This window comes from Pipistrellus kuhlii, unplaced genomic scaffold, assembly GCF_014108245.1.
Source record: "Pipistrellus kuhlii isolate mPipKuh1 unplaced genomic scaffold, mPipKuh1.p scaffold_m20_p_1, whole genome shotgun sequence".
NCBI lineage: Eukaryota > Metazoa > Chordata > Mammalia > Chiroptera > Vespertilionidae > Pipistrellus > Pipistrellus kuhlii.
Window position 1 is genome coordinate 154,644,549 of NW_023425404.1, and position 13,941 is coordinate 154,658,489.

The following is a 13,941-nucleotide window of genomic DNA, read 5'->3' on the forward strand; positions in this document are numbered from 1 at the left end:
TTGTTCTTGCAAATTTTTAGTAAATCCATCTGCAAAAAATTCAGCTTCTCGGTCATTCCATTCTTCTCCTAAGAAGTCTTCGGTTCACTCCCTCCTAACTAGTTCGGCTGAAGATTCCATATGCTCCACGTCTCCATCTCCATATAGGTCCGCCAAAACTGCCCGTTCAGCCAATTCTGTTAAAGGTAAGAATCACCTGATATCACCCAGGAGATTAATTGACTTTCCTGCTCTGATAAACTGAAAGTTTCTTTTTATAATCAGAATAAGATTTTATTTGGTGTTCTTATATGCAAGTTCTGAGAGCTAGCTGTGCAACTTAAGTGGGTGTGATTTAAATAATAGCTATTGTGGCCAAAACTGGTTTGGCTCAGTGGAGAGAGCATCAGCCTGCAGGCTGAAAGGTCCCAGGTTCGATTCTGGTCAAGGGCATGTACCTTAGTTGCAGGGGGATGTGCAGGAGGCGGCTGATTGATGTTTCTAACTCTCTATCCCTCTCCCTTCCTCTCTGCAAAAAAAAATCAATAAAATATATATTTTTAAAAAATAATAGCTATTGTGTATACACACATGCACACACCCCTTAGTAAATATACATTGACATATGTAAATATTATCTCTTTCTCTGTCACAAATAATTATTTTTTCTATTTATAAGATTTTGGGTTTCCTTTTCAATGTTGTGACTCCTCTTATTTACATTCTCTGAAATCCCAGCCCTCTTCTGTCTGTGCCTTTGTAAATGCAAGAATCTATCAGGCAAACTTATCAGAATGTTCTCATTTTTTATTCTGTTCTGTGTGTGTGTGTGTGTGTTTGTGTGTTTTTCTGTGTGTGTGTGTGTGTGTGTTTGTGTGTGTGTGCGCACGCACGTTAAGACAGATGGGAAAATGTTTGATTTAGAGTAAGGGTCTGATAAATACATGGATGCTAGATAAATAAATGTTGGATTGAACCTGAACTGTGTTTCATCCTCTGTGACAGTGACACAGACGACCCCGGCTCTCGGGTCTCATTCCCACTGACAAGGGGTAAACTAGGCAAGTTGTCGCAAAAGAGACTAAGAATAAAATTAAAATCCTGAGCTTGCCATTGAGTATTTTTTAGGGATTGACAGAACCTAGCATCCTTATTAAAGAATAGCTTCCATGTATCTAGCCCCTCCTCAGTTCTTCCTGTCACATTCATTCTCAGTTCACAGCGACCAGTGAGCATCCAGGCTACCCTCTTCCATCTTATAATCCCTCCCTCCCTCAGGTGACGGCAGCTAAAATGCACACTCGGCCTCACACACCTTCAGGAATGTCCCCAGTGTCACTATTAAATCTTGCTCTTCCAAACCCTAAGTTCGTGGAACTCTAAGGTTTGTTATGAAAAGCTGTCATTTATAATGGAGAATATATCAGTAAACAAAAAGTAGATAAGACACTTCTTTATTTTAAAATGGGTTTTCATAGGTTAAGGTTTTTATTATTTGAAGGAAAGGTTGTTTAACCTGTAATTGGAAGATTTCTGAAATATATATTAAATAGATTTTTAATATCACATCTAAGCAATTTTCTAATAGCTTCACAGTCTCAGCCAATAGAAACCACAGGAAAAACATGCAGGAAGCTTCAGAACAGACTGGAAAGCTTGCAAACTCTGGTGGAAGATTTACAGATGAAGAACCAAGGTACAGTGTACATTTGGCAAGATCTTCCTTGCTCAAAAGCATACTTCCTTCCCTTCAGGAGAAGCCTCCTATCTGTGACCCGCTGTAAAGCATCCTCAATAAGCAGTCTTAAGCAAAACATAAGTGCCTGAACCAAGACTGAGCCCTGGATTGATTGCGTGACCTTAGGCAGGTCACTTCAGTCCTGCTCTACTGTAGATGAGCATTTGTGTAGCAGTAGCCGGGGCATGATAGCCGTCAGTAGCCAGAAAACAAAATAGCAGGACACAGCCTGCACGGGGCTTTGCTTGGCATGGACCACACACGACTGTGCCACCGGCGGCTCTGTCTGTGGAGCAGCCCACTCTGTCTCACCGCTTCACTAACAAACTCTTCCGCTTTAAAGAAAGAAAAAGAGATTGTGCCACATAAACAAGCAAATCACTTACAGATATACTAAGCATACTAAACATACCAAATATACCGAATATACTGAAGCTGTTCGGATGAGACGTTATTGTCGTCTGCAGATCGCAGGCAGCATTTAGGCGTAAGTTGTAAGTGACGCGCCAGTGCTTGGGGAGGATTTGGATATGCGCGCATGAGTTTGGAGGGCTATCACGCTTTATGCCTTTCTGACATAAACTCGTGAATCCTCCAGCCCCTGGTCAGAGGGAAAGCCATTTTGAAGTATACATGTCATTCCATCTTCCCAGGTCCAGAGAAGTAAGTTGCAGATGAAGAATAAATATTTTTCTAAGAACAAATCCCTATAAAATAAATTTAACTTTGTGGTAATCATCGTTGCTGTTAGCTTTGATTGAGCGTTTCCCAGCCGTATGGCAGGCCCTGTTCCCAGAGCCGTACTGACGTTCTCTCAGGCGAACCTCCCACCGGGGACGAGGGCACTGATGTTATGTCATTTAAAACTGCAACACCAGTCAGTCAGTACCTTCTCAGCCACACGAGTAGTAGAGCTGGGGCTTGATCTCTGCAATTTCTAACTCCGAAGTCCACATGTTTTACCAAATTATTATTTAAAAAGATTCCAGACCCCTATGATGACCCCAGACCCTGTGGAGATAAATATCAGAAAATGTTTGATTTTAAGTTTATTGTGAGCTTTTTCAAAGAAGATGCATTATCTCCTTGGCTCTGTTTTTATCTTTGATTTATATTATTGGGTTTGATTTATATTTTTGGGTTTGATTTATATTTTGATTTATATTATTGGGTTTGTTTGAGTAATGCCACCATTTAATAGTTCAAATGAAAGACTTGTTGCATTTGTTTAAAAATATACAAAGACCTTTATATTGGCTACATTGTCTGGATAGGATGTATCTTAGAAATTATGAAACAAATATTTTTTAGAGAATTTGGGGAGCATTTATCAAAATTTAAAGTGCACATATGCCTTGGCCCAGAAATTCCATTTCTAACTATTTATTCTATAAAAACTAATTATACTAAGGTTTGTTTACAAAAGTATTTCCTGTAACATTATTTATAAACAAAACTAAGAAAACAACTTTTAAAATGTGTTTACTAGCACATTGGTACAGCCCTATAATGGAATTCTGTGCAGTCATAACAAAATGTGAGCTGATTGGGAAGATGTTAACATTTTGTTAAGTAAATAAAGCAAACTACAGAACAAGTTATACTACATTTCCGTTTATGTAAAGAAGAAACGTGTGTGTGTGTGTGTGTGTGTGTGTGTGTATGTGTGTGTGTGTGTGTCTGTGTGTACACGCAGGTACACATGAAGATATTCACCAGAATGTGTACAGCGATGACCTCAAGGGGGTGGGGTCAGCAGGTGAGGGAGCAGAGACAGAGACTGACTTGCATCTCTGTACACTCCTGAGGTGTTCGGATTATTAACAATAGTATGCACAACTTCTACCCTAATAATTATCGTGCTCATTAAAATAACTAACCTAGAAGAGATTTATCCTTAGCTCTGTTCCATAACACATCTTTTTAAAAGTATACTCCTTTGCATTTTTAAGAACTTCTTGAGCTCAGAATGCATGTGTTCTACAGTAGCAAGCTGACCTTTTAAAAAGCACATAATAGAATTAAAACCTCAGTAAATGTTGTTATTCTAACTTTGTTTTATCAACATTTTCAGCAATGTCTTCAATGATAAAAAATCAAGAAAAGAGAATACAGAAAGTGAAAGACCAAGAAAAAATGTTACTAAAGTGACACGTTGCTTGCCTATTCTTTACAGAGATATGATGCCCAATTAATTGTGGTGTTACTTATAAATAGTGCTCTGCAAACTTTTTTCTTTTTATGTGAAATTTTAATTAAAGATATCCTGTCTTGTAAACTCTATTTTGAAATAAACTATTCCTGAATGCTCTCCCAGTAAAACTTCAAGCAGACTAAATATACTAGTTGTGAAAGTATTCATAACTTAAAATGTATTACTTTGTGCTAGTGTGCTAGAATAATTATGCTCTTTTTTTTTTTTTTTTTTTTTTACTGATGCTGAAGCAATAGTGTGTGTTTTCTCTCCCAACTTAAAAAACAACTTTACATGGAAGTGAGATGTGGTATAATGCCCGGAACAGGGCAGACTGACACATGACAGGGATTCCTGCTGTGACCCTGAACTGTTTGCTCTATCATTATCAGTGGCTGTGATCAGACAACAAAATATTGGGCCCCTGGTCAAGACTTCCGGGAATGATTCTCTTTTGCATTTTACTATGAAGAAAGAAGACATATATTATTCTTCAGTCAGTAGGTAACTTCTACGGATTGAAGGGATTCAGTCTGCCTTAATTACATTTTAACAAATTAGGGGCTATGTATGTTTGGTGTTTCTTAACATCAATAACCAATTCTCTGTGGACACCGACTGACGTCCTCCGAGCCGGCTCAGCTCTGACACTATCTGGAGGTAAGGTCAGCGTCTGCAGATGTAAGGCCTCGGCCTCACAGAGCTGCCTCCCAGTGCAGGTGGCAATCGAAAGGCCCAGGCCCCCGGACTTTTTGACTGACAGGTTTTAAAGTGGGGGCTCCCAAACCTCCCGCTGAGTTTCGGTAATTTGCTAGAGTGGATCACAGAACTTATGAAAGTGCTTTGGTTACCGTTACTGGTTTATCATAAAGGAAACAGTCAGGAACAACCAAATGTCAGAGACGCATAGGGCAGGGGGTGCATCTGGTGCCGGAAGCTTCCACGCCCTCTCAGGGTGTGCCCCCTCCCCGCACGTCAGCGTGTTCACCCGAAGCTCAGTCAGTCTCCTGCTATAACAACAGGGATACATTCCGAGGGATGTGTTGTTAGGCATTTCATCACTGAGCGAACATCACACACATGGGTAAGAAGATACAGCCCACTACACAGCTGGGTTATATGGTGTACCTATTGCTATAAGCCTGTACAGTACGCTACTATACTCAATACGGTAAGTACTTGTGTATCTACACATAGAAAAGGCATAGTGGAAATGTGAAAACTATGATATAAAAGATAGAAAGTGGCCACCTGTGTAGAGCACTTGCCATAGACGGAGTTTGCAGGACTGGAAGTTGCTCCGGGTGAGTCGGTGAGAGAGTGGCCCAGGACTGCTGTCCACCATTGTAGACTTTCTAAACCCTGTACACTTAGACTGCACGGAAATTATAAAACAGCATGAGAGTGAAGCACAAGAGAGATGATGCAATCAAGAGAGTCAGTAAACACGAGATGAGGCTGCTGCCAGTGTAACAGGGCATGCTGTTTTTCAGTGAACTTTTTATAAACAGAAAGAGTACATTCTACAGTGGTGATAGCAAGTATAGTGTAGTAAATACATAAGCCAGTAACACAGTCGTCTTTTATTATCAAGAATTATGACTGTGCCTAATTGTATGTGCTGTCCTTTTGCACGATTGGCAGCGTGGTGGGTTTGTTCACACCAGCATCACCACAAGCACGTGAGTTATGCTGTGATGTGAGGATGGCTGCCACCTCACTAGGTGACAGGTATTTTCCAGTTCCATTATAATCCAGTTCCGTCTTTGGTCCATGGTTGACCAAATCATCTTTATTGGGTACTTTATTTATTCAAGGGTTTTTAGAGCTCATCTTCCTGTCGTCCACCCCATCCCACAGACTGGTCGGAGGGGCTGAAAGTTCCAAACCTCTAATCACCACTACTTTCTGGTGACCAGCTTCACCCCAGGGCTATGTAGGGGCTCCCCCATAAATGTCCTCATTAGTGTAAACTCAAGTGTAACTTAAAGGGCCTCACTGAGAGTAACAAGACACTCCCAGGTCTCAGGAAATCCCAAGGGTTTGATGAGCTCAGTGCCAGGAACCTGGGACAAAGACTAAATATACTTACCTATAATAATAAAAGCATAATATGCTAATTAGACCAGATGTCCTTCTGGATGAAGCTGAGGCTACAAGGACCACGGGCAGCTGCTGTGATAGGTGGGGGCTGAGGCAGCAGCAGCTGCCACGGTGGCAGGGCCGAGCCCCTTGCATGAATTTCGTGCACTGGGCCTCTAGTTATACCATATCATACCACAAGTGTGACCCAAACAAAATGAGAAGAACATGTACAAAAATGTTCCGGTTCTGCCAAAGACTGCAGGGCCCATGAAGCAGAAGGCTGGCTGTCCCAGACAGTCTGCACCCACTCCTTGCCTGGCACAGACCTCACTGAGAAACAGCTGCCCAGCTGGAGGCTGTCTCCCAGCCCATAGGCACCTCCACCATTGCTTGTGGACAGAGCAATTGCGTCCTAGTAAGCCTTCCTGGTTTCTCCATTTCATTTCCCTTCTGTGGGCTGGCTACCGAGGGCAGGGAGGCCCTGGGGACAGGAGGGTAGAAGGAGCCTCGTCACAATCTCTACAAGAGCTGCCCTCCTGCCAGGAAAATGCAGTGCCCACTGTTTGTTTTGTGAGAAGAAATAAACTTGGTAATTTTAATTTTTTTATTGGTTAAGGTATCACATATTTGTCCTCAACCCCCCATTCTAATCCCCCACCCCTCTCCACCCATACCCCCACCCCCCTATTGTCCTTGACCACTGGTTAGGCTCATATGTATGCACATAAGTCCTTTGGTTGATCTCTCCCTAGAAATAAACTTGATGCTGCAGCCAATGCAGGGATGGTGCCTGTGTAGCGGCAAGTGCCAGCCTGTCCAGGTAATAAACTAGGAGGGCATATGGACTCTCCCCCTCCCTGCCCACACACACACACACACACACACACTTTTCATGTTTCTCCTCTAAATGACCGTGTTAGTGCTCTAAGTGGTTCAATTTTTAACAAATTTTTAAAAAGATGAAATGTAGTATTGTAAGTATCTCTTAACTGGATTTACTGAAAGATTAACTTTTATTTCATTGGATAACGATAAAATGGCTAATAACAGTTTTGTTATAAATTGTTTTACCTTTAATTTTACCAAATAGAAATGCTTGGGCATTCTGGCAGTAACAGGAAACGCCTCACTAGTAGAATGTTGAATTAATTATTAAGTATAAGAAGTACATAGCAACTTAACATAATAATGCTAGGAGCCAAACCATCAAACATAGTTCTTTTAAGCACCTCCTGACACTATTTTCAGTTGGGTTTAAGCTTTTTTTCTGCAAAGACCATCTGTAACCAAAATGAATGTTTCGCCAAAAGGAGTTACACTTATTAAAAGTTGCTTTAACATCCACCTTCCTCCCTCCCAGACCCCTAACATGTGAGTTATTTTCAAGTACAGGCATGCATATTATCCCTCCAAAGGTACAGTTTCACAAGAAATATTCTAAAACTTTGTCTCCAAAGGGAGGAGTGAAACAGACTTCCGTGCCTCCTGATGTTTGCTTTTCCCCCTCCGTTATTAATGAAGGAAGACATTAGTATTTTATTTTACATCAAAGCTATTAATGGTACCAAGATTTAGACAAATAATCCAGACACTTAATATATTAAAACTCTGGTTTTATTTTTTTGGGTTATAATAGCAAGGTTTGATGTTTATTTCTTCTCAGAGCAAAGACACACTTCTCTCTCATTGGCCTGCTACACTGGTAAAGGAGAGGGGAGGAGGTGAAAGCATTGCTGTGGTCCTCGCAGTGGGCACCGCTGATTCCACAACAGCCCAGGAGGAAACGATGGGTGTGTCCCTCCTGCCGTCAGGTGCGCCTGCCCGTACCTCCCAGACCTACCATTCAGGCCTGGCTCAGCCCACACCTCAACCCCATTTCTGTTCCCTCTCCTCCTGGGCCACTCCTGATGATGGGCTCTGCTTCGGCCCTTGTTTCTAACTAGCCTTCGACCACACGACAAAGACGTGCTTGCTACGTTCCCACCATACCAGGCAGGTAAAACCAAGCCAAAAACACTGGGAAATCTCATAACCTTCCTAGTCACACCCAGTGACCTGATGTTTTCTGCTCACAGTTCCATATGGTGGTGACTATTTTTAAACATAAAGTGTGCACATACTACATTAGTAAAGAGCACGCTTTTCCAGCTGCACCACGAGGACATCGACTTGTTTCATGCCCCCCCTCCCCCCTTGGTTTAAGGATCACCTAAAGGCTCCACCTTGAACCCTGGGCAGCTGGTTAGCTTTTGTGCTTTCTGGCCACGCTCAGCCAAGCCACTCCCCAAGAGGACCACGCCCTGAAGTACGGATGGGTCAGCATAACCCACCCACCACGGCCTCAGAAAAAGCCCACACTCCCTGGAAGCATTAGCCACGTACGCATTTCTGCACATGAAACAAAAGCCACTAGCAAATCTGAAACCACTCGGCTAACACGTGGAGTTCACACTTCCTTTATTTCCAATTATCCAGTGTGCTCCACAACCTGAGCCCCCTCCACATCCTGCAACCGTTCGCTCATCGCCCTGCGAGCCGCCTCAGTGAATCCCCCAGCACTTGTGAACCAAGGCGTCCTCACGGCCGATCTCCAGCCGCCTATTGCTGCACTCTTCCCAGCGAGTGATCTCCCCGTTCTCCACCACCACAAACTTCCACTGCACCACCGTCTGTGCCGGGAGGGCGACGGAGCGGGACCAGAGCCCCCCCGAGCTGTACTGCAGGGGGAGGTAAGAGATCCACCTCCCCAGCCTCTCGTGGTCCCCAGTGACCGCCACGAACTGCACCCTCGTGCTCGTGATGTAATGGACCTGGAACCTGACACTGACTTGCGGGGGCTCTGAAGTCATCACTACCGGCCGTCTGGTCTTAACCACCACTTCCTGGCCACTCGCTTCTGCAAGAGGGTTTCTGCCAGAGTTCGACCCCTGGCTCGGGCTTAACGTGGGAGCCTCCACACTGCCCCCCAAACCGATATCTCCCCAGGACGAGTGCCTGGACACCATCTCCCAGTCCTCCGAGTCCTGTCTGTCCAGCTGGGCGAGGCCCGCGCCGTCTTCACCGCTGTCCACGAGCAGGCTGCTAGAAAGCAATGTCTCTGCGAAACATGGAGCTGCGTTAGCAGGTAGCTCTTGTCCTTTTTGGAATCCCCATTCTCCTGTACGGGATTCGCGACTTTCATTGCCTGACGCTTCTACATAGCCTCCGGTCGCAGATGCGGATAGAGATTGTGTGTCTGGAAGCCATCCAAAAGGAGCATGCTCTCCAGGGGAACTCTGCCGTCTCCACGCTGCTTCCTGCCCGCTGCCGGGGCCTTTGGTCTCTGACACCAAACACCCATTGCTTTCTTGAAGAAGCTCTATAAAGACAGAATGTAACAGTCAGTTCTCATGAGAGAAGAAATGAAGCTGGGCTGAGAAAACAGGTTTAGACATTGAAGATTTTACCACCAACCCATCTGCAGTTCACAAAATCTATCCCTACTAACATCAAGTACTCAGCGCCTGGTTCAGACACGAACTCAATACAGTCTGTGTGCTAAGAATATGCATGTGTACCCAACAATAAAAGGTATATCTGGAAGTGTCGAGGAAGTGGCACGTATACAGGAAGAAGTGAACAGGTCCTCACCTTCCGCATTCCAGGCCATGCTGGCATGCACCCACATCAGGCTGTTTGGCTCCTGATATCAAAAGACTATAGAGGCCCAGTGCACGAAATTCGTGCTCAGGTTGGGGGAGGTCTCTCAGCCTAGCCTGCACCCTCTCGAAATCTGGGACTGCTGGCTCCTAACGGCTTGCTTGCCTGCCTACTGATCACCCTAACCACTCTGCCTGCTTGCCTGCTTGCCCCTAACTGCTCGCCTGCCTGCCTGATCCCCCCTAATTGCCTCTGCCTCAGCCCTGCACCTGGGGTTTGGGTTTCCCTCCCTCTGGCCGGCTGCAGGCACCTGGGATCCCAGACCCCAGATTTGTCAGGAAGGATGTCCGGAATGGCGTCTGAAAGACGTCCAGTCTATCCAGTCTAATTAGCATATTATCCTTTTATTAGTATAGATTATTAGTATAGATGTACAGCCTGTGGAGTGAAGGGCTGGATGGCTACCCTACAACCCGCAGAGCGCACTCGTGCTCTCAGGAGCCGCAGGCAGTCCAGGGATCCGCGCTCACTGATGCCGGGGGAGAATACACAGGACGGCAGTCCCATGGGCAGGAGCTGCTCTCTCCTTGCCAATCCCATGTGTGTCAGGAAGCTCTTCAACAAACCATTGGCCTTTTATACCCCCTCACACTCTGCTTTAAAAAATGTTCTTTACACAATCCAAGCTCTCTAAAGACTCAGTTTCCTTCTTGGTCACCTCCTTGGTAGTCTAAATTAGGGGTGTCGAACTCAATCAGAGAACGGGCCAAAATCTAAAATCCAGCCTAAATCGCGGGCTGAATGGTTTACTGAACAGTCATAAACTGTCATTGTGATGGAAACGCAGCGGAGTGCAGTGATGACAGCGCGGTGCGGGCCACATTGCAAGGCCTGGCGGGACGGATTTGGCCCGAGGGCCTTGTGTTTGACACATGTGGTCTAAATTGTTCCCTACAAGATCAAAACCTCCAGTCATACAGTCATCACAGATAGGGTTTTTTTTTTGTTTTGTTTTTGTTTTGTTGTTGTTTTTTAAGATTTTTTAAAAAAATTTTTTAAATATATTTTTTATTAATTTCAGAAAGGAAGGGAGAGGGAAAGAAAGACAGAAACATCAATGATGAGAGAGAACCATGGATGGGCTGCCTCCTGCACACCCCCAACTGGGGATTGAGCCTGTAACCCTGACTTGTGCCCTTGACTTGAATCAAACCCGAGACCCTTCAGCCTGTAGACCCACACTCTATCCACTGAGCCAAACCAGCTAGGGCTGTTTTAAGATTTTTTTTAAAATAGATTTTTAAGAGAGAAGGGAGAGGGGGAGAGATAAACATCAAATGTGAAAGTGGAACATCAATCAGCATGGCCCAGTGGGGATGGAACAGATGGAGTCCGCAACCCAACATGTGCTCTGATTGAGACTTGAACCAGCAACCTCCCTGTGCACTGGACAAAAGCAAACCAACTGAAGCACACTGGCCAGGGCCCAGATGGGGTTTTATTGAAGGGTATGGAAGGGTGTGAGGAAAGGTAGTCTTTAATTTTCTCTTTAATGGTGGGATTGAAAGTAAGATGGAAACAAATATTACTCTGAATTCCCCAATCTTTCCGCCTGAAACACAGGGATCAGATAAAGGAAAATGAGCTCTCTGCCCACCCCAAACCAACGGCAGGAAAGGCACAGGGGCAGACCTTCAAGTTCACAGATGTTATGGCTGGCAGGCGGGACAGGCAATGGAGCCTCGCCCAGGAGGACACTGGAAAGTAAGGTTTCCTGCCAGTGTTCCTACTGCACCCAACATGCCCTCTCCAAAACGCAGCGATTTAGACCTGCACGCCAATTCCACTCCTCAAAGTTGGATCCCCTATTCAGTACCCTTTTTCAGCCCTTTCTCTCGGGGTTAGACAGCCCTGAGCTGTTGCGGTGAGCTTGGGGCAGGGCCCGCAGAGCCTTCCTGGCCAGCGTCCAACCTGAACTTTGCCTTCCAGACAGAAGCATCCAGATAGCGGGAGGTGCTCCCAAGCCCAGCTCTTCCACGGCGGCGTGAGGCATGGGAGGACCTGACCCTATGGGACTGAGACTGAGAAAATGTCCCTGCTCCGTCAAAGGGTGGCATGGGTCCCCCTAAACCTCAGCACTCCTTTCCGGAGTCCCGGAGGGAGGGGCGCCGCCACTGCAGCCGCCCGCACTGCACCTCGCGCTGCTGGGCAGAGCCCATGTCCACGAGAGGGACCAGGGCAGGTCCCCAGGGTCGGTCCCGAGGCGGGGGGGGGAAACAGAGGTGAGGAGGGGCGCCGTCCTTGGAGGCACCGCCAGGGCAGCCCCAGGGCTTGGGGAGAAGGCGAGGAACCCGTGCGGTTCGTGAGCTACTGGGCGTGGGGCGGGCCCTATCCTGGGGGCGGAGTGGGGGGGGGGGGAGTTCGTCCCTGGAAACGAGTGCTCCAGGGGGCATGTTCCTCCCCCTGCGAATTTCAGAGCCCTTGGCAGATCTGCCCTGGAAGCTCAGAGAGGACGGTATGGCACCTGGTTTGGTGATCGGCTCCCGCCGGGAAGGTCCCGGGCTTAGTCCGCTGCCGCCACTCCGATCGCCTCCCAGAGCGGCGTCCTCCTCCTTCTCCGCGTCCCCCTTCCTCCCCTTGTCCCGCAGCAGCCAGATCAGCAGCGCCCCAGCCAGACCTCCTCCGACCAGCAGGGCGGACCACACGGCGCCCATGGCGGAGAGGCCGCAGCTCAGGGCACGACGGCCACAGGGACCTGGGCTCGGGTCACGAACGCAAAGCCACACCTCCCCGCGCGCTCCGGCCTTTTACGGTCCCAGCTGGCCGCTCTCCCGGCGGAGCCCCGCCCTCCGCGGCTTTCCCAGCCCCGCCCCGTCCCGCCCCGTCCTGCCTCCAGCCATGCCCTCCGCCACGCCCTCCGCGGCTTTCCCAGCCCCGCCCCGTCCAGCCCCGTCCTGCCTCCAGCCACGCCCCGCCACGCCCTCCGCTGCTTTCCCAGCCCCGCCACGCCCTGCTCCGCCCCGGCAAGCCCCGACCCGCCCAGGTCTGCTCCGCCCTCCACTGCTTTCTCAGCTCCGCCCCAGCCAGCTCCGCCCCCCGCACCCTGCTCCCGCCCTCCCCGACTTTCTCAGCCCCGCCCCGCCCCGCCCCGCCCCTCCCTGGGGCTGCAGCCTGGAGGCTGGAATGCTGTCCTTTCCAGTGTTTGGCATTTTCTTCTTTTTCTTTTTTTCTTTTTTTCTTTTTTTAATCTTTTTTTCTTTTTTCTTTTTTTCTTTTACAATGCTTCCTTTCTTAATACAAAAGATGCCCGTCTTGCTGAAACCGGTTTGGCTCAGTGGATAGAGCGTCGGCTTGCGGACTGAAAGGTCCCAGGTTCCATTCCAGTCAAGGGCATATACCTTGGTGGCGGGCACATCCCCAGTAGGGTGTGTGCAAGAGAGCTGATTGATGATTCTCTCTCATCGAAGTTTCTAACTCTCTATCCCTCTCTCTTCCTCTCTGTGAAAAATCAGTAAAATATATCTTTTAAAAAATGATGCCCGTCTTGGGTGTATATATATATATTTCTTCAGTGGTTTACTGTTGACTTATTTTAAATATATTAGTGTTACTACATGCAGCCATTTCCTGTATTGAACAGCCTTGCCGTTTATTTACCTTCATGGGACTAGCGCGTGTTTGGCATTTTCGACTCCGCCAGTCAAGTGCTCTGGGTGCCTCGTTCCGCGTGTGTTTCACGCCCGTAAAGAACCCAGTGCGCACAGCTCCCGCCTGCAAAGCGGGTCCAGGCCCACCGCCCCCCTTCTCACGCCACGGCCCGCTTGGCCCGCCCGGCCTCGGCTCGCGCCTCGGAGCCTGCTCCGCGTGGACACTCGGCCTCAGCCTCGAAGGATTGGACTGAGATCCATCCATCTATAAATGCCAATCATCTCAGACACTTCCAGTCGTTGTTGCTTCCTGGACCTCTTTTTCGGACGTGTGATTGTTGCAAAATGAGGTATGGTCTGGATGTTGCCCAGGGACAAGCTCCCACAGGTGGGCTTTATTAATAAAAACAGAAGCCTTCTTTGTGGATCACTAACGTATGCATTCGATTTGATCCTCACAAACAATTTACTAGACTGGATTTTGTTAAAAATCAGAATTCAGTCTAGTAAATCTGAAGATCTAACTGGTTTTATTGGGTGATGTATGAGTGGGGAAGCGTCTTACCTATCAACTAGAAGAGCACTGGGAGGCATGCAAAATGAAAGTGTCTTGCAGGTAGCAGAGTGGGGCAAGGGAGCTATTAATATTATGGAATGAA

General features: G+C 47.1%; 2 protein-coding genes across 6 annotated transcripts in view; one reads left to right on the forward strand and one right to left on the reverse strand.

Moving 5' to 3' along the window:
- CCDC158 (coiled-coil domain containing 158) overlaps positions 1-4,116 on the forward strand; it is a 71,436-nt gene extending 67,320 nt beyond the window's left edge. For 2 of the 5 annotated variants that reach the window (XM_045571539.1, XM_045571547.1), the window contains 3 exons: positions 21-185; positions 1,576-1,675; positions 3,792-4,116. In XM_045571539.1, coding sequence (XP_045427495.1) covers positions 21-185; positions 1,576-1,675; positions 3,792-3,912 — 386 coding nt within the window. In that variant the 3' untranslated portion in view covers positions 3,913-4,116. Of the gene's footprint in view, positions 1-20; positions 186-1,567; positions 1,676-3,791 lie in introns of those variants that run through there. The other 3 variants (XM_045571543.1, XR_006739732.1, XR_006739733.1) reach the window with 3 other exon arrangements.
- A 3,474-nt stretch (positions 4,117-7,590) lies between these two features.
- On the reverse strand, positions 7,591-12,472 carry STBD1 (starch binding domain 1). The gene is made up of 2 exons (XM_036413192.2): positions 12,160-12,472; positions 7,591-9,354 (listed from the first exon to the last, which is right to left on the reverse strand). The coding sequence occupies exons 1-2, from the start codon at positions 12,347-12,349 to the stop codon at positions 8,537-8,539; spliced, it is 1,008 nt and encodes a 335-aa protein (XP_036269085.1). The 5' UTR covers positions 12,350-12,472; the 3' UTR covers positions 7,591-8,536.
- Between the last annotated feature and the right edge of the window lie 1,469 nt (positions 12,473-13,941).

Bases quoted from the DNA above. Each gene is read 5' to 3' on its own strand.
- STBD1 (XM_036413192.2), bottom strand. From the start codon at position 12,349: ATGGGCGCCGTGTGGTCCGCCCTGCTGGTCGGAGGAGGTCTGGCTGGG. The intron at 9,355-12,159 runs GTGCCATACCGT...CTGTCTTTATAG, and splicing joins GGAGCCGATCACCAAACCAG to AGCTTCTTCAAGAAAGCAAT.